The 20,774-nt window shown below is 37.2% G+C and overlaps 1 protein-coding gene across 10 annotated transcripts in view; it reads left to right on the plus strand.

The window, feature by feature from the left end:
* Positions 1 to 20,774, plus strand: part of CADPS2 (calcium dependent secretion activator 2) — a 387,552-nt gene that overhangs the window by 208,120 nt on the left and 158,658 nt on the right. For all 10 annotated transcript variants that reach the window (XM_039328305.1, XM_039328306.1, XM_039328308.1 and 7 more), the window contains 4 exons: positions 2,706 to 2,772; positions 5,838 to 5,946; positions 6,910 to 7,110; positions 15,198 to 15,334. In XM_039328305.1, coding sequence (XP_039184239.1) covers positions 2,706 to 2,772; positions 5,838 to 5,946; positions 6,910 to 7,110; positions 15,198 to 15,334 — 514 coding nt within the window. The remainder of the gene's footprint in view (positions 1 to 2,705; positions 2,773 to 5,837; positions 5,947 to 6,909; positions 7,111 to 15,197; positions 15,335 to 20,774) is intronic.

Here is a 20,774-nt window from a genome sequence, read left to right on the forward strand (position 1 = left end):
GGGATTCTCAAATTATGTGCGCTGCAAGTAACAAAATGGAAAATCTGAGACTTCCTCTCCATCAACAAATTCTGTGATTTAATTGGATCTGGGGCTAGACAAGAAATTAATATAACAACCACACTCAGATTTAAATTTCCAGTCAGGGGTTTGATTTTTGTAAAATTATACCTCAAATGTTCTTCCATCTTCCCTGCCTAGACAGTCCAATTCTGTATGCACATTACAGGAACACAGAGGTATATTCCTATATCTCCCTTCCTATAGGAGCAAGTCCTGGTAGCGTCTTTGGCCTAAATTGCAAACATTTACATACCCAATTCAACCCTCTCCTTGCCATAGGCTCTTGTACTATCCAGTGTCAAGTTAAAAATGGTCCCTCTTCAATCCCAGAGTGTTTGTGGCTGCTATTTTCATATGTGTGTTTTGTGTTTGGCAACATTTATCATTTGTAGAAATCTCAGCTCTACCCTGAAACTGTGTGAGAACATATTCTTTTATATGTTATCTTTTATAGGAATTTTGTACTACCTGCATACTAGACATTTTTAAAGTATTGTTATCTAACCAAGTGATCAGTGATATTGAGTGCATAAACCACTGCCTTCACTGTCAAAGAAGAGTATACTGTGCGTAACTCTCCTGCCCCCCTTGGGTTAAAGTTGGTTAGTATAGCAATTACAAGGTCATAAATTCAGCAATCAGTTGTCTTTATAAATACAGATTTAAGTTCAAATTCAAGAGAATAGATTATCTTCCAGCAGACAATGTTCACTGAACCAAGTATCATAGCAAAACCTAGAAACAACAAGAGATTTGCAGGGCACAATTTAAAATGGAGTGTAAAGAATACAGGATTGGGTTTGCACAGAAAGATGTGTTGCACTCAAGTAGAACCTTACACGAAACTCTCAGGTGGCAGTGATCAATTCTTATTTCCATAGAGTTCTCCTAAATAGACTTGCATAATGCTGGATGCTTCTCTAGGTACTCAAACATCCATCTGTTCCTTGATTTCTGACCCGTGTCAGAAATCTGGCAGCTTTTCCATTGGGTGGTTGGATGAGCCTCCCTCCAATTCAAGATTTACTCACAAGGACTGAGCACAATAGTTCCTGCTACCCTCTCAAGTCTGTCGGTGAAACCAAAATTTTCCTCGTATCATTCCATGATTAAGTCAGTTTCATCTTTCTTCACTTGTAAGGATAACTTTTTAATTAGGGGCATAATACTGCCTTAGAGCAGTGATAGATAACCTTATAATGATCAAGGAAAGCATTAACATTTTTGACAAGGCTGAAAGCTATAAATAAGATAAGAGTCCCTCTCAATATTGAAATGGGTGTTAGGTAAATTTCATAAGTAAATAAGGCCAGATCATGAATACAGATAGTGGGATTTGGGAAAGTAGAGTTTATAAAGATAGTCTCCCTTCCTCCCTCCCTCTCATTGGTACGCCTGTTTTAGAAGCTGCAGTATAACTTTCTTATGTTTCTTAATTAAAGTAGTTTAAATACTAAAATTTAATCTAAAGGTCCCAAGAAGATGGAGGTTGCAAGTCACCCACCCCTATTTTAGGTATATGTTTTGTGAGAATGTATAGCCATGACAAACTTCATAACCTCTTTTTAGAAGGTAAGCATTGTAGAAGTATCTAGCTAAACTATTGTATTAAGAGATACTCTGTGAATTAATGGTTTAGCACAGGGGTATCAAACTGGTGGCCTGTGGGCTGGATGCATCACGCGCAGGCCATACCCATCCCAGCTCTGCAAAGGCAAAAAAGTCATGATATGTCACCATACATCACATGATGTGATCGAGTTTGACACCTGTGGTTTAGCACAATACATTAACTCAATCACTATTTAATCAACAAATTCTTGGCTATAGAGCTGTAAGCGGAGTGACTGAGTATATATGCAAATAGAATAAATACGTTTCATAAAATTATTCAGAGTATGCTGAAAAATGCAATGCATTTGAGGGCAAAACATGCTTTAGAAATATGTAGTATTAAGTTCTCTCAGATTTTATTATACTGTATATCAACCACAAAACCTTAGAAAGCTATCTTTAGTTCTTGGCTTTTTCAACCTGTGATCTTCTAGACCAGACATGTCATATGACGTCGCGCAATGTATCGGGTCAGTTTTGCCATTGCCCACAATGGGGTGGGCCTGGCTTCCAGATGATGCATCCAGCCCGCGGGCCGGCAGTTTGACATCCCTGTTCTAGTCATATTGAGATTGCCTTTCCTAGAAGTCTTGGAAGTTGTAGCCCCAACAATTCTTCACACCCCAGATTGAAGAAGATTGAAAATTCAATAGCATTCTGAAAGACAACTACTATAAACTCACAGATTTCTTCATGAAACACAACATGAACTATGAGCTGGAAAACCCCAATTTCAAACCTTGCTTCTGCTCTAAACTAATAGGGTTACCTTAGTTGCTAAATCTCAGTTTTCATGTGGAGCATATGGTATAGTACTGATTTACCTTTCCAGATCTATGTTTCATGCTCCTTATATAAAAGATAAGTAATACTAGTAATAAATGCATCAAAATGTATCCATGTATATTAAAGATAAGCAAATAGAGTAATGTAATAAACAAATCCTCAATTCTTCCATTAATGTTCATTTGCGGCCATTTCATTGTAAGATTTTTAACTGAGAATGATTTGTCTTCACGTTTTAACAGGTATTTGTATGCCCTTGGACAAAAAGTTTGGAAACGATGGAAAAAGCGCTACTTTGTTCTTGTGCAGGTTAGTGATTTTTCTTTCTTGTTTAATTTTAACATCATTTCAAAAGATGGTGTTAAAGCAATAAACTTATTATATATATGAGTTTATAAACTCATTATATATATATATATATATCCTTAATAGCTGTAAAAATCAATTTGCTGATTTGCTGATTTCAGCAAAACAGTTCCTGTGCACACAACTCTTTGTAGTAATCCCATTATTTATGGATTTAGTGTTCTATTAGAACTCATTTACAAAATCCTGAATTTCTTTCTAGGCTATATTCAAGAGAGCAAGTGTATAAATGCTCACTTCCAGTCAAGATTGTGCAGCACTTTGGATTCCAAAATGGTGCTTCAGAGTGTGTAAGAGTATAAATATAGCATTCACCGGCAGCTCATTAAACCAATTCTGTATTTTATGAATGCTACATTTGCAACTCTATAACTTCAGTGATAATCATACTGTATGTGATGTATATACATTTTAAAAGTTATCAATAGATCTAGTCAATGACAGATTCTCTCCTTTGAATCCATGCTGGAGTTTGGGAACTATATTATACCCAGTTTAAAAAAAAAAAAACAATCCCGACAGATCCAGATAGAGAATATAACTCAATGGCTCTTCACACTTCCAAACATTGGTAGTATGAATTCTCATTATTTTAGCTGTCTTTCTCATGAAGAATTTCTCATGGAGATCTGAGCACATAAGATCATAGGGTGCAGTGAGCACAAACATACTAGGTAAAATCTTGAATTTCCACAAAGGTAATGTGTTATGGTAATTTTAAAATGTATAGAGTAGTTTAAGATATGCAGGCATTTTTTTGGTACACACTGCAATAGCAAAGACGGAAAATAAAGTAAGGTTGTTTATATCAGCCCATCCCTATCACTCTCTTCTGATTGAAGAGACAATCATTCAGTGATTACAGCACTCTGTTGGGCTTCCTCAAGGTCCTTTCAGCTGACAAATCTATCAAACTTCAGAGGCATGATCTCAGAGGAAGCTAAAGCTACTTCCCAAAAAATCTGGAATATGTCACTGGGTCTTTTCCCAGTTGGAAGATGAATGGATACAAGAAACTTGTTATGGCAAGGTAATGGCAATGAGGGTTCATTTTTCAACTGGGTTTCTCCATATTCATGGATGCTGGCAGGCAAAAATATCCTTCATAATTTAATAGGCCTTCCCCAGAGATCTATCAGAATATGGTGGAGGGCTTTCATCAAATATTTTTGTCCAATCTCCACAACTGCTTTGTAAATTGAAAATTAACTTTTGCCCCTTCCTGCTCCCATAGACATAATGTATGTTTTTCAGCGAGGAATTCAGGAATGGTACCTATTTTTTTTGGCAGACTAAAATATATGTGACTAAAATATGAAAAGAACAATGTGAATATAATACACAAAAAGAGTACAGATACAATCTCATGCCTTTATCTAATATGCAGGAAACTGAGAACATTAAAATTCATTTGCAGTATTTGCGATCATTGGCCAAGCTAGGCTATACACAAATACTACTACCTACAGTTTTATGTCAGACACAGATTGATAGAATTATGTATAAATTAAATAGTACTCGTATAAGCATATTGTAACATAGTGTATGTGATGTTTTATTACAAGTCACTTTTGAATTCATATTGATATCTGTCCATGTATAATCTTAAACACCTGAGATTTCAGGTCTCTATTTTCTTCTTCAGTGATTTTCCTTTTGTTTTCTATTTTTTCAGAAAAGCTTAGACAAAGCTAACAGCAGTCTTATCTAGTTGAAAGAGATACTGTGTGTCTCCATTCCCCTGATTCCACTCACATAAGTGTGCACTAAGTTGCTGAGGTTGTTTCCTTCACTTGCACACTTCGGTTTTATGAATAGACCTAGTGTAGAATGCCTATAAAGAATAATATTGACAGATGGGCATTTTGCCATCCCTTTCATAATTCCTGCACAGTTGACACTGCAGTAGTTGTGTTAAATTTATATTTTATCTTTATGTTGAAGGGTTATTAAGTGGCAGATGAACTATGGGTGACATAATGAATAACCCCACCCAGCAACTTTAAAAAGCCATTTAAATCAGGTAGCATTGAGTTTGTCTACTTAACCTATTTGTCTGATTATGGTGATCACTTTGCACTTTTTGTAATCTTATACCTGACCACAATAATCAAAAACCTGGAGTCAAATGCAAATGGCATGTGTGTATTCAAAACTATTACTTTTCTCAGCAATGACACAGAATTGAAGGTCCAAATATTTTCTGGATACTTTTCCTGATTGTTTTTATTGGAGTTGTAAAGTTTAACCAGAGGCTTTATTGAGCACACCAGCATCTCATGTGTGGCCCTCAGAATTTCCCAAGTGGGTGAAGCCAAACATTTCTGTCTTATTTGCAGTGGTCAGTTCATTGATACAAAGCTATCTGTGTATCATGTTGCATGTGCACATTTTTCCATCTAGGGGGAAAAAATAGGGCCTGCTATCCACCAACCATTGCTGAAGTACAGCTCTTAGACAAATTGTGCGAAGTCAGATGTGACTTTCAAACTTTTGTGCACTCTAAGTTTTAAGGTAAATATATGTGTATTCGTGTCAGTTGGAAGGACATGCAGTGTTCAAGGTAAATGAACAAATGCCTTACATATACCTGGTTTAAAAAATGTATTGATGAAAATGTATAGAATAGTGGTTACATTTTCAATTTAGCCTTGTTTCTCAAGATTGATACTGGTGACAGATAAAAAGGTACTTTTACTTCTCAAATTACGACTTCACAATTATTGCACAAGGATCACTATAGACCTCTAGCATACAAATAGATTAGTGGTATTGTCCTGATATCTAAGTGTATTTTGTAAACCAATTTGTTTTGTTGTGAATTTCAAGTTGTTAATGTACAGTTGACATATTTGTTCTAAGCCACATGGCAGGTTATTTATAATTCCCATTGTTAACAGCTAGTTTATGTCTCATGTCCCACAGAACTAAGAGCTGAATGTCAATATAACATGATGTAGTGAAGTATAGCTAATTCAGGGCTTCTCTTTCTCTTTTGTTTCATCTAGGTTAGCCAATATACATTTGCTATGTGCAGCTACAGAGAGAAAAAATCAGAGCCTCAGGAGTTAATGCAACTTGAAGGATACACTGTGGATTATACAGCACCCCATCCAGGTATTCTGCAAAATGAGTTAAAATATCTGATTGCAGAGTAAATTAGAAAAGAGAGCTTGTTTTATCTTTTCATAAAATCCTATCAAGTAAGTAGGTAGATAGATAGAAAGAGAGAGAGAGAGAGAGAGAGAGAGAGAGAGACTATTTTAGGTCAGGTTACATTTTTATATCATTTTCTATCATATCAAAAACATCTCCATCTCATGGCAGATCTGAATTGCCAGGCTATATATTATTTTAATGCTATTAAAGGCATTGATATCATGAACTGATATTAATTGAAAAGCAATATTTTATTCAAAGTTGAGGATAAGGTTTTGATTCTGATCTTATAGTGCTCTTCCTCCTGAAGATATCAAATGCAAAGTAGTAAATGGTACTGCTATCAAGTAACCACTTTTGTATAATAGCCATTATATAAATTTTCCCTTTATGCTTTCTTTAGCAAAAACTCACTCAACCAGTTAATTAGTACAGTAAAGTGCTTAGGACAGAAAGTTTCAAGGGAAGTTGGTTAACTAGAGAAATGTATTTAAGTGGGAGCACAATCCATTGATATACATACAAGGATCAAAGTGAGGAGACAAAGTGAGAGACCCTTTTGAAGATGCTTCTGCTCAATATGCCATCATTTGGGTAGACAGGGCTAGACATTTTTTTGCATGTTTTCCAAGTTGTATAATATTACTCCCATTGAAATTGTCCTCCATGTTTTCTGGTTGCAACAGAGACATCAAGGCCTATCTCTTCAATTTAGCTTTTGAGTGATTTCAATGATTTTTAACATTTACATTTTAACTGTGCCTTTAATTATGTTTTTATTAATTTAGTCACTTTAAGTTCTCTTTTTAGACTGAAAGGTAGACTATAAATCCAGTTATTAGTTAAGGAGGAAGGGGAAAGAGAAAACTTAATTTCACGTCAGTTAACTTGACTGAATCCTGAGTTCTTCTAATTCTGCAGGCCTTCAAGGTGGTCAGATGTTCTTCAATGCTGTCAAAGAAGGCGACATAGTGATATTTGCCAGTGATGATGAACAAGATCGGATCCTTTGGGTCCAAGCAATGTACAGAGCTACTGGTCAATCTTACAAGCCAGTTCCTGTAGGTCAAGCACAGAAGATGAATCCAAAAGGAAGCAATACTCACACAGATTTATCACAGAGTAAGTTTACATTGTTCTTAAGTTATGAGATTTCAATTGTATAATTAATCAGCATTTAACTAGACTGTTCTTGAAAATGTATAGTATTAATAACCATTAAAAACCTGACGTAGCTCATTATTGCTGTTGTTACTTTTTAAAATATGTACCGTATATTCTGGCGTATAAGACGACTTTCTAAACACTTAAAATCTTCGCAAAAGTGGGGGGTCGTCTTATACGCCGGAAAAATATTACTCAGCAAGTTTTCTCTTCCCCCCCCCTCTCTCTCACTCAAAAAGAGTCCTAGGGTTATTATTAAAACCAGCCGATCAACTAAAGATATCTCTGAGAGTACGATAGGCATTATCTGGCTGTCGTGACGGTAAGATTTCCTGGAGGTTTAATCCCCATTCTATAATGCTACATTGCAAACCGTCTCCTCTCTTCTTCCCTCCCTTTTGCATCCCAATTCCTTGCCCACCCCTCCAGAACTGCGGATTGGTAGTGGCCATCCCCTGATTAATTCATTCAAAGGAAGTAGAAAGGGATGGCCCATGTAATGGGGAAGGGGGGAAAAGAATTGTAGGGTGGTTTTTTTATATAATGAAAACAAACCTAAGCATCTGCGTCCATTCGAGGCACTTCTCAGTGCTTCTTCATGCAAGCTTTTCAGCGTTTACCTCTCACTGCCGGTGAGAGTAGCTTGGGGGAGGCGGAGCTTATGGGTCTGGAAGGGGAGGGGTGTCAGCTAAATTCCTCTCGGAGTTAAGAAGCAGGAATGGAGTGGGGACAGAAAACAGCTACACAATCCTTTTGCCCGAGCTTATGCAAGCAGTTTCTCCCCCCCCCTGCCTAAATAAACTTGCATGGTGCATTTGTGGTGTTATTTATGACAGATCCTGGCTGGTCAATCTGGCTCCCATCTATAAGTACTGTAGTGCACTGAGTTTTAATAACAAATTAAAAGGAAAGCATTTACTCCCCCCTCCATTACCTGAAAAGGGGGCAACTTATCACATTTATGGAAATGCAAGTTTTCGAAGGGTGAATGCCTTTCTTACTTAGTTTATTAACTGCTTCCTTTCCTTCTTCCCTAAACATTCTGGCTGTCTCCAATTTCATTCTTGGTAGTGTTGCTTTAAAAAACTGCTGAGAAGTCCTTTTGCAGGCAGGGCAATTTTCATCAAGGTGTGTGTGCGATTGACAAGGCAGAGCCTTTGACAAACAGGCAGGCTTTCTGCTCACTCAGCTTGGAGAGGCTGTGGAGGATTCGCAGGGTGGAAGACTGAGAGGAGGAGATCCCTGTGTGCAGCCTGCTTGCTCCAAGCCAAAGCTTGCTACTGGGGGGAGGACAATGGAAGGGACCCAGGGAGTCACACGCATGCCTACATGTGCACGCACACACCCTGAGCTACTCATTTGGACTTACAGGTGGCCAATGAGAACTCAGAAACTGTGCTCCCTTTCCCCCTCCCTCATGGAATTAGCTTGTCCATTTTTTCCCTAGGGCCTATACAGGAGTAGGCAACCTTGGCTCTTTTATGACTCATGGACTTCAACTCCCAGAATTCCTGAGCCAGCATAGCTGGCTCAGGAATTCTGGAAGTTGAAGTCCATGAGTCATAAAAGAGCCAAGGTTGCCTACCCCTGGCCTATAAGATGACAGGAAGGGTTGGGCAGGCAGGGAGAGCTGACCCACCCAATCCAAGCAGGCTTTGTATACAACAACCAGCCAAGGTTCATCGCTTGCTGTGATTGGCTGGTTGTTGTATACTGGGTACATACAGTACAGCACCAGTATCTGTACCAGTTCATACAGTACAGCACCAATACATACAGTACAGTATACAAATGTCCAATAGTCAAGACCCCATCATGGCTCCACCAGCAAGAAGAAAGAAATATGAAGCCAGTTTCAAACTTAAAGTTGTAAACTTTGCCATGGAACATAATAACTGCGCTGCTGCAAGACAATATGGAGTAACAGAAAAGATGGTTCGGGACTGGAAAGCAAATGAAAAAGCATTAAAGAGTATGCCAAGGGGTAAGTGTGCATTAAGAAGAGGCACCCCACATTGGCCAGAACTTGAAAAACATGTAGCAGACATGGTGAATGAGCATCGCCAAAACGGTTATGTAGTGACACGAAATAAAATACGTTTGTTTGCACTTCAGTGGGCCAAATCTAACCCAGATCACAGCAACAGATTTAAGGCCACTGCATCCTGGTGTACTAGATTCTTGGAAAGGCATAATATGGTACTGAGGCAAAAGACGAAAATTGCACAAAAATTACCTGCAGATCTTGATAACAAAGCAATTAGTTTCCATCAATACATAATACAACAGCGCATTAAACATGGCTATGCATTAAGTAGTATTGGAAATATGGATGAAACTCCAATGAATTTTGATATGGTTGGAAATAAAACTGTCCATCAAAAAGGTGAAAAAACAATTTTAATTAAAACAACAGGACATGAGAAGTCCAGTTTTACAGTGGTACTAGCATGCACAGCTGATGGTGCCAAACTGAGACCAATGATTATTTTTAAAAGAAAAACAATGCCAAAACTCAAGTTCCCTGTTGGTTGTTTTGTACATGTGAATGAAAAAGGCTGGATGGATGAAGAAGGGGTAAAGCTATGGCTTGATAATGTATGGAGCAGGCGACCAGGTGGACTTATTCAAAAACGTAGTCTACTGGTGTGGGATATGTTCAGGGCTCATTTAACTCCCAGCACCAAGCAAAAGCTTGCAAGACTAAACACAGATGCGGCAGTTATTCCTGCAGGATTAACATCGTTAGTACAGCCACTGGATGTATGCCTAAACAAGCCATTTAAAGATCGCATTCGAGAACAGTGGAATGAATGGATGGTTAGTGGCGAAAAGTCATTCACAAAAGGAGGAAACATGCGTGCTCCACAATTGGATGTTTTGTGCAAGTTTGTCATAAAAGCCTGGAATGATATTGATGCAGAAACAATAATCAAGTCTTTCAAGAAGTGTGGCATATCAAATTCATTAGATGGTATGGAGGACGACTACTTGTGGCAAGATGAAGAGGAAGCCGAAGCTGAGACCACACCATCTGATACGGAATTCGATCCATACGATGACTGCCTTGCAAATGTATCACAAGATGTCATTGATATTTTTATGATATCAGATGATGAACAGGATGATTTTAAAGGCTTTTAAAGGGAAAGTATCATGCCAGCAAAACCTATAAAAATAGCTTGCAGTTATGATGGGCGTTGCTGACTCGCCAGGGACTTGCCCGGCACTTGCTCTCTCTATTGTTTGTTATCTTCCTCCTATCATCATCAGTTCCAGTTTGGTTGACAGCTTAGAAAACAAATAGCATGGCAGCTCCCATGGGTTTATTGTCTTATCCTTCCTTTCAGCTTTAGAGTGAATTAGGAAAAGTTTAATCACTTGCACTGTTTTATGTTTACATGTTTGATGACAAACAGCCTTATGTTTATAAGTGACAGTTTTCCTGCTAAGTACCTTTATGTCATAAGCATTTGAATTAAAATTACCATATTGAAATCAAATCTGATGTTTTTTAATTTTTATTTGGTGTGCGTTGAAAGAGGGGTAGTCTTATACGGCGAGTATAGCCCAAACTCTATATTTTAACTGGAAAAGTTGGGGGTCGTCTTATACGCCCAGTCGTCTTATATGCCGGAATATACGGTAATTGGTATCATTAAAATTCAATACAGATTCTCATGGAAACAGTTTTTAGGGATTATTTTTCTTTCAGGGTTTACTCCGATTTTATAACAAATACCTTCAATTGGGTATTCATGACTCAGTTGCATCATTATTTTGGTGAAATAATATTGAGCAAGAAGAGCGTAAGATTACATCGCTTCACGAATTCTCATTTGAGGACATTTTCCAATTCTCTTCCTTGCCAGGAATTTGAAGCTGTAAACTCGGGGAAGGGGAGGTAGTGGGGTAATTGACATCAAAGGATACTTTACTGCAATTAACCAGATGTGAAGTCTTGCCAGTAAAGTTGGATTCTAAAGACAGGGTGGAAAGTTGGACTCTAAAGACAAGATGGGAATGCTAATGTACTGTCTTCATTGTTGAAGACTGTCTCCAGCACATGCCTTTTGGGGGAAGGTTGGGAAGAAAATATTTCAGGTTGCATCAATATGCCAATTATGCCCAACTATAAATCTTGGCCACTGACCAAATTATTGATGCTGTCAAACTGCTGTCCAAAAGCCTAACACCATCTAAGTCTGCACAGGAAAGAAGAGTTAAGGCTTAATCCAGCAAGAATTACTTCTGATGATATTCCTCCATTGCACTTCCCTACCAGATTCAGTTCACAATTTTGGTGGCCCTTCAAACTTCTATTGCAAATAGGGCCTTCACTCAGATCCATCTAGTGTACCAATTGTGACTTTTCCTAGCTGGCATTAATTACTGTTACTCATGCCTTAGTTACCTCTTGACTGGATTATTGCAATAAGCTTCACATGGGACTGCCATTGAAACTGCAGCTGATCCAGAATACTAAAGTTCAAATACTGATGGATGTAACACCTTTATTCACAGAGCAGCACTAGTTGCCACTTGGCTTGTGGATGCTCCTAGTCCAGGGGTGTCAAACTCGCAACGTCACGTGACATGTCGTGACGTACCGCAACTTTTTTCCATTGCCAGCAGTGGGGTAGGTGCAGTTTTGGCATGACGCATCTGGCCCACGGGCCAGCAGTTTGACACCTATGTCCTAGCCTCTGAAATAGTACTCCACCTGATCTGCAACTGGCTCCTTCGGACTTTTAAAAGCTGGTTAAAACCTGGTTGTTCCATCAAGCAAGAAAAGTCAGTCTGCTATAATTGCCTCTTGGTCAGGAGAGTGGGCCAAGATACTACTGATGTTTTCAATTATTACTGCCAGTTTCATAGGCATTTCTAGTAGTTCTTTTATTGATTATATGATTTTATCAACTTTATGGCAATTGAAGTGGCTCATATGACTGTAAAGAAATCAACTCTACAAGCTGATAATATAATAGAAACAATGACTGACCACCCTTTTGGCTTAAAGAAATAGCCAGAGAGTAAGCATATAGTGCCATTTCAACCATCTTAGCTAACTGATTCGTATTTAATAATACCTCTTTCTATTGTAATTTGCAAATAACACATTTTTCCATATGTAACTATAGTATCCTTTTATGTTTTTGGCTCACTTTGTATTTAGTAATACTGTAACATTTATATGAGACAGTACTTCTGAAGGACTATGCCACCCACATTTGTGTTTATTGATTTCCTGATACAAATGATACCGATTTGAGGCAGCCTTAGGAATGGCATGCCTAGTTTCATTCTCCATAAAGAAATATTGGCTGCTTTCTCCTAAGGCTAGGAAGAGACATACATTCCTTTAAATATAAAATGTGACAGCAAACTATGTGGTCCTGTTTGGCAGGTATCAACCTAAGGGTTACTATCATTTTCCTTGTCGTCTTGCTGCATCCCATCTATGTCTAGTTGCTTGACAATAGCTACAGGATAATTTTCTGTTTTATCAAATTTCCTTTCCATCGTATTTCCTGCAACTGTCTCTTGATTGAACTTAGTACAGATGGGGGATCATCAAAATAGCCAGCCCTTGCTGGCTGTGCTAATGGCAGAAATGCAGCAAAAACAGTCAGCAAAAACAGCAAAATGCGGTTAAAACAGTCCTCGGTTTTAACAAAATATTCTAGTAACTATTTTTCTGTTTCTTTTGTGTTATATGAAGACAGCTAAGGAAAATAACAGTAACGTTTTATAAACCATTTTCCATCCCAATGTCCCAATTTACTTTCACAATTTTAACTGAACAATATCCCCTTAAAAAACCTATGTTTGGATAGGATTCTTTCTGCTCTTTTTGGGAATAGCAGACTGTATTTATCCAAATGAAGCTCAAGATCAATTATTACAGGGTAGTGCAGCAATCTGGCATCAATTTATGTTAATATAACTCTAGAGCTTATGCTACCAATAATTAAGGTTTTTTAATGGTATAGAACTATATAAAAAGTAAACTTGTTTTCAAAAAAAGTTAATGAACTTACATAAACTAATTTGCTTTTCTTCTTTTTAAGAAATAAAGAATGTTAATATGAAATATCAAGGCTTTGAATTATTTTGAAATATCTAGATCTAGTTTATATGCATGATAAGGAGAGAGAAAAAAATCACCATTGTCTTTCTTTTCCTTTTCTGTATCATCAGATGATTACAGTAAGCCATCAGTGTAACAATTTTCCCCATATCCTTTGCTAATTAGAAATGTTTTACATATATGAAATTAATAGCAAACTGCCATATATGCTACATCGCAATTCAGTTAAAAGATGTCAGTCTACTTAAGACTAATTCAAATCGCTTTCTACATCAGGAGATTCTTAGATCATGTAGTTATATCTAAAATTAATATTTTTATGCTTGGTAATTAAATACAGTCATTTAATTACATACATGAATATATCTTAGGACTTGAGGAGTGGGGGAAGTATTGTTCCAAAAACTCTGTAAAAATTTACTCCTGTTATCTGTAGATGATAATCTCATAGCGTAACCTATCAATGTATTATCACACAGTTTATTTACTATATGTACCTTGTTAAATCTGTCACATGAATGTGACTCTTGCTTTGACAATACAGAGCCAAGTGATATGAATTTGTTTCTGCATCTTTTCAGGATATGATGCTGTAGATCCTTCAGTTTGAATTAAATAATTCTTCCATCTGCAAATGCATCTGAAAGTTGGACTTGACATGGATCAATATGATCTGGGGCTAAATTTCTAAATGTGACTGATTATGTTAGCATCATGCCCACAGATCAATATGGAGTCTTATTATGAACCTAACTTTAGAATTGGATTTAATCAATAAACTTTTGTCTCCTTTTTTATAGAAATTTTAGGTTTGTAGCACAGTTTTCAAGAATATATTGAGAATACATCTTTTCTGGTAACAAACATTAAAAAACCTCTATATTTGAAATTAAAAGAACAAAGAAGAGCAAAGACCTTATTGTAAGGGTCGAATCAATGTTTTAGTTGATAGTGGCCTGTTCACTTCCAATATTGTGTACAAAATCAAAGTGAGCTAATGTGCTAATGCATAACTAGTCCTTTTGGCAATGGTAAGGCTTTTTCTGTCCATATTTTATAGCAACTTGCATTGAGGATTTTGACAAAACATACCATTAACGAAAGAATCACTAGATTGTGTCTTTTGATAAACCCGCGGGGTTCAAAGGCGTTGAAAGATGCAATCTCTGAACAACAATAAATTCAGATATTTGATTGAGGTGCCATTTAAAATGGTATGTTATATATAATTTACACAAAGAAATATTGTTTCCAGTTTTTTTACTCTTGGTTCTGGAAGGCTGAAAGAGCTCTTTGCCATTACTACTTTATATTTGTTTCTTTTAAAACTGCATATAAAAAGCAAAAGACTGGAAATGACCCTGTGTGGGGCTATGTGTTCATTTCTGCTCTAGTTTGATGTTTAAGAAATGGGCTTCCAGCTATCTTCCATTGCTATTTTCCTCTGAGATAAGTGTCTTCATGCCTGTAAGCAAAGATACGTTGTTTTAAATAAATCAAATCTTCTGTATTGTTAGTATCTTGTTAAAACAGGCATCTCGTAGTTAGTATTGGCAAAACGGTTGATATTAAACTTTCTAAAATTTTAGAACATCATTACAGAGAAAGCTTTGCAGTGGGCAATATATGAAAACAGTATTGAAAGTATTTATGTGTGAATATTTTGTTATTTATATGTGAGAATTTTAAAGCATATAAATATATAAGAATATGTGTATCGCTTTATCTTATTTGTGTGTGTGTGTGTGTGTTACTTTTGCTCTGTTTGTCCATGAATTCTTATATCATTGTCACTTGCTTAGATTCTACTTGTGGCAGTATTTTTAGAGGAAGAACTGGTGAGATTTGGAAAAGAAGACAGGGTCTAATTAAAGCTCCTCTCCATATAATTTTAAGCTCTTGTTAAAGTGAAACAATCTATATCAAAGTATTATTTTTACTTTTCTACACGCAGATGCAGATCATGCACAGAAGCATGACATGGATGAGTTTATTTCTGCTAATCCTTGCACATTTGACCATGCTGCACTCTTTAGAGTACTACAGAGACAGACCTTGGATCACCGACTGAATGATTCCTATTCTTGTTTGGTGAGTAAAAGGGCTGGAATAAAAGAAGTGACGGAAAAGAAAAACTGAGAAATAGAAAGACGGCAAACTGGTCTTTTCTTCTAGACGCATTTAATAACTATGCGTGAGGTTAGTATAAAGCATTTCAATCGATTGCCTTCAAATTTGAAAATTATACATTTGCAGCCTACTGCTGTGCCACTCAATAGAAAAGAGAAGAGATTCAAACTGTCTCTGAACCATGGTTTATCAGCCCCTCTTGGGAGGGCTGAATAAAAGCAGAAGGCTTTAATAAATATAGAACCCTCTGTGGTGGGATTTGCTAACACCTGTACAGGCATTTTAAGGTACAAATCCAGCTTGCCAGATGTCAAGCATTATGTCATCTATCTGGTAATTCTCTCCTCCTTTATGGACTGAGAAGAGAAAAGAAATGAAAAGAACAGAATCAAAACCATTGGGGGGGGGAGATTTATTGCACTTGTATTAGCTGAGTCAAGGTTAGTTTCCTAAGCTTAAATCCTGAATGCATTACTTACCACTCTAGAGGTAAACTGTAATTTCTTTCCTTTATTTCTTTCTTTTTCACTTTCAAATGAGCACATAGAACATTTAAATAGTGATATTGCAATCATGAAGGTGGGTAATTGAGAAGAATATGAGGGAAAAAATGTAAAAGATGATGTGCAATTCCTCACATTAGTCTTCGGTTTGGCTGCTGATTCCTTTTGTTTATAGCTGTAACATATTTTATTACCATCACCAGCCAATAGAACAAAAGATAAGATCATATCCTAGTATAAGTTTTTATATATCAAAATAATAAAATAAGAATTGTATAACAAAAATAATAGCTTTCACGGCAAAAGCAGAAACTGGTATCTTGAAAAACATAATTTGCTGTGAGGTCTGACCCATTAATTTTCTGCTTTAGCCATGCCATATTCTTATATATATATAAAGTATATATATGATATGATATGATCTTTTATATATATATATATATATAATTCTATTTTAATTTATAAATTACTAATCACAAAAAGATAAGGGCAAAGTTTATAAAACAACAAACGTAGGTTTGCTGTTCAGTAAATGCAGAGTTTTAAAGAAAAGTAGCTTTATTATATATGTGCTCGATGAGACTTGGTATTTTTAAAATATTTAAAGATGAACTTGTATGTGTAGAATATTGTCCATTCCATTATGGGTTGAGTAATTAGACAGACAGACAGACAGACAACCATATTCTGTTTATCCTTTCCCATGATGCACTAAATGTGAAGTATGGTGGTGTATACTAAGGTGAGTGGGATAGGCTTATTTGCTGCAGCAGAAAAGAACTAGGGAAATGTAGACTATTGGAGACTGCTTTATGTTGATTAAAACCATCATTTTACCTAATTTATTGTATACCTATTTACTGTAACTCCCCAATCTTTCAGATAGATATCTTTTTCAATGCTACTTCAGATAATAAGGTTGCTCTGGCATAGTAACGCTTATGCTTTGCCATTGATTGTAGCTCTTCTCTTTATTAGTAATATTTGAAGCTAAGAATGGTGTGGGCGTGGAGAAGGTTATTTTTGTGACACACACACACCCTCCATCATTTTTTCATCAGTATAGATAGTTTGAAATTTGGCACCCATGGAAACCTGGAGAGACATCAACTAATTTATAGTAGAAATTCTTCTCTAACATGCATTTGGAAAGAATATTTTAATTTCCTTCTTTTCAATCTGCATATACTGAAAATAACTTTAAAAAAAGAGTCTCTTGCATCTTGGTAAATTGATTGAAAATAGCTACATGCATTATTTCTTTACACAAGAAAAGAAGCCTAATGTGGAAAAACTAGATTTAAAACAAACTGATTAAAATCATAAGCTTTGCTGAAGTATCATTCCTCAATTCCCTGATAAGGAGTAGAAAACTTGTAAGCAACTATAAAACAGTACACGATTATAATAATTTTATCCAATTAAAAACTCAATTTTTTGTTATGCCAGCAGAGCTACCAATTTTTTTTGGGGGGGGGATAAATGAAGACTCATATGACAAAATGGACATTATAATGATAGAGAATGATTCAGGTGTAGCATTTCCTACATTCAGTCTCAAGCACTTTCAGAGAGAAATGAGAAAGTGTCTCTAAAACCCTAGGCTGCCAATCAAAGCTAGTAATTCTAATTCTAAATTCTAAAAGATAATCAAACAACAAATCAGCGAACACCTACAGGCAAACAATGTTATTACTAAAAGCCAACACAGGTTTGTCAAAAATAGATCATGCCAGACAAATCTTATTGCATTCTTTGACCAAGTGACAAAATTAGTGGACCAGAGGAATGCTGTGGATATAATTTACTTGGACTTCAGTAAGGCATTTGACAAAGTAGACCACAACCTACTACTTGATCAGATAGAAAAATGTGGGTTGGACAGCATCACCACCTGATGGATCCGTAGCTGGCTGATCGGCTGTCCTCAGTGTGTGGTCCTCAACAGAACCACATCTACATGGAGGGAAGTGTGTAGTGGGGTGCCCCAGGGCTCTGTTCTGGGCCCAGTGCTCTTCAACATCTTCATCAACGATTTGGACGAGGGGATAGATAGGGAACTCATCAAATTTGCAGACGACACCAAGCTGGCAGGAATAGCCAACACTCCAGAAGACAGGCTTAGGATACAGGAAGATCTGGACAGATTTGAACACTGGGCGCTATCTAACAAAATGAAATTCAGTGGTGAAAAAAGTAAGGTTCTACATTTAGGCAAGAAAAAACAAATGTACAGATATAGTATAGGGGGTACCTTGCTCAATAGTAGTAACTGTGAGAGGAATCTCGGAGTCCTAGTGGACAATCATTTAAATATGAGCCAGCAGTGTGCTGCAGCTGCCAAAAAAGCCAACACAGTGCTAGGCTGCATTAACAGAGGGATAGAATCAAGATCACGTGAAGTATTAATACCACTTTACAATGCCTTGGTAAGGCCACACTTGGAATACTGCATCCAGTTTTGGTCATCACGATGTAAAAAAGATGTTGAGACTCTAGAAAGAGTACAGAGAAGAGCAACAAAGATGATTAGGGGACTGGAGGCTAAAACATATAAGGAACAGTTGCTGGAATTGGGTATGTCTAGTTTAATGAAGAGAAGGATGAGGGGGGACATGATAGCAGTTTTTCAATATCTCAGGGACCGCCACAAAGAAGAGGGAGTCAAGCTATTTTCCAAAGCACCTGAAGGCAGGACAAGAAGCAACAGATGGAAACTAACCAAAGAGAGAAGCAACCTAGAACTAAGGAGAAACTTCCCGACAGTTAGAACAATTAACCAGTGGAACAACCTGCCTCCAGAAGCGGTGAATGCTCCAACACTGGAAGTTTTTAAGAAGAAACTGGACAGCCATTTGTCCAAAATAGTATAGGGTTACCTGCCTGAGCAGGGATTTGGACTTGATGACCTCCAAGGTCCCTCCCAACTACATTATGATGATGATGATGATGATGATGATGATGATGATGATGATGATGGATCATCGCACAGTCAGCCAGATGTTCAGACTGGATTTGGCATTTTGTCTACCTATCGAGTCCTTACCCAGGACCTGGGATAGGCAGATGTGGATGTTTGATGGTATTACAGACATCGTCGCAGGATGGAAGCAGTTCCTAGTAAGGCTGCCTTTTGCAATTGACTAATAGCGAATTTGTCAAGCCAATGATGTTCAAGTGGTGCTCCAGTTGTTTTGGGATTGCACCCAAGGAGCCTATCACTATTGGTACTACCCTTGCTTGCTTTTGCCACGGTCTTTCTATTTCTATTTGTAGGTCTTTGTATTTTGTTATCTTCTCCAGTTCTTTCTCTTCTATTCTGCTGTCTCCAGGCACTGCCACGTCCACTATCCAGACTTTTTTGTCTTTCTTATTGACAATTGTTAAGTCTGGGGTGTTATGTTGCAGATGCTTATCTGCTTGAATTCTGAAGTCCCAGAGCAATTTAATTTTATCATTTTCTATGACTTTCTCTATTTTATGATCCCACCAGTTTTTGCTTACAGGCAAATGATATTTTTTGCAGATCTTCCAATGCACCATTGTTGCTACTTTGTCATGCCGCTGCTTGTAGTCAGTCTGTGCAATCTTCTTGCAACAGCTTACCAGTGGTCCACTGTTTCTTCAGCTTCTTTGCATAGGCGGCACTTACTGTCTGTTGCTGTCTTCTCAATTTTGACTTTATATGCATTTGTCCTTAAGGCTTGGTCTTGTGCAGCCAGAATTAGTCCCTCCATCTCTTTCTTCAATTTTCCTGCTCTTAGCCATTGCCAGGTCTTATTATTATCTGCTTTCCCAGCTATTTTTTTAATGTATTGGCCATGTAGTGCTTTGTCTTCCCATGCCTCTATTCTGTTCTTCATTTGGTCTTTCTTGTAGGCCAGTTTGATCTCTCTAGTAGTCAGTAAGCCTTCTTGATATACTAATTTCAGTGCATCTTCATCATTGTTCTTCAGATATTCTTCCAAAGCCATTTTTTCTTCTTCAACCATCTGATGTACTTGTAGCATTCCACGCCCACCTATTTGCCTTGGTAGATAAAGTCTGTCAATGTCACTGCGTGGATGAAGGGCATGATTCATTGTCATTATTTTTCTGGTCTTCCTATCCATTGCTTTTAGTTCTGCTTGAGTCCAGTCCACTATTCCAGCTGTGTACCTAATGACTGGAATTGCCCAGGTGTTGATTGCCTTTATGGTATTTCCTCCATTGAGTTTGGACTTTAAGATCTTCTTCACTCTCTTGATGTATTCACCTCTAATCTTTTTCTTGACTTCAGTGTGCTTGATGTTGTCAGCTTGAAGGATACCCAAGTATTTGTAGTAATCTTCCTCATCCAGACTCTTAATGTTATTTTCGTGGGGCATCTTGATTCCTTCAGTTTTCACTACTTTTCCTTGTTTGATAGTAAGTGTGGCACATTTGTCCAAGCCAAACTCCATAACAATATCTTGGCTATATATACGGACAGTGTTGAGCAGCGATTCTATTTCAGATGATGTTTTTCCATACAGCTTCAGATCATCCATGTAAAGGAGGTGGGATAGTCTGGCAGATGTTTTTGATGTTTGATAGCCATGTCCTGAGTTATTCAGTATTGTTGACAGAGGAAACAGTGCAATAACAAATAGTAATGGTGATAATGAATCTCCTTGAAATATTCCTCTCTTGATATTAACCTCTCCCAGTCTCTCACCATTGATCTGCAACTGTGTCTTCCATTGTGCCATCGATCTTTGCACAAATTTTCTGATGTTTCTACTGACTCCTGTTATTTCTAGGCACTTGATTATCCAGTCATGTGGCAGAGAGTCAAATGCCTTTTTGTAGTCAATCCATGCCACATTCAGGTTGGTCTTCCTTTTCTTGCAGTTTTCCAAGATCATTTTGTCTATTAG

Source organism: Crotalus tigris, unplaced genomic scaffold (assembly GCF_016545835.1).
Source record: "Crotalus tigris isolate CLP2741 ecotype Arizona unplaced genomic scaffold, ASM1654583v1 scf7180000024375.2447938, whole genome shotgun sequence".
In the NCBI taxonomy this organism is placed as follows: Eukaryota; Metazoa; Chordata; class Lepidosauria; order Squamata; family Viperidae; genus Crotalus; species Crotalus tigris.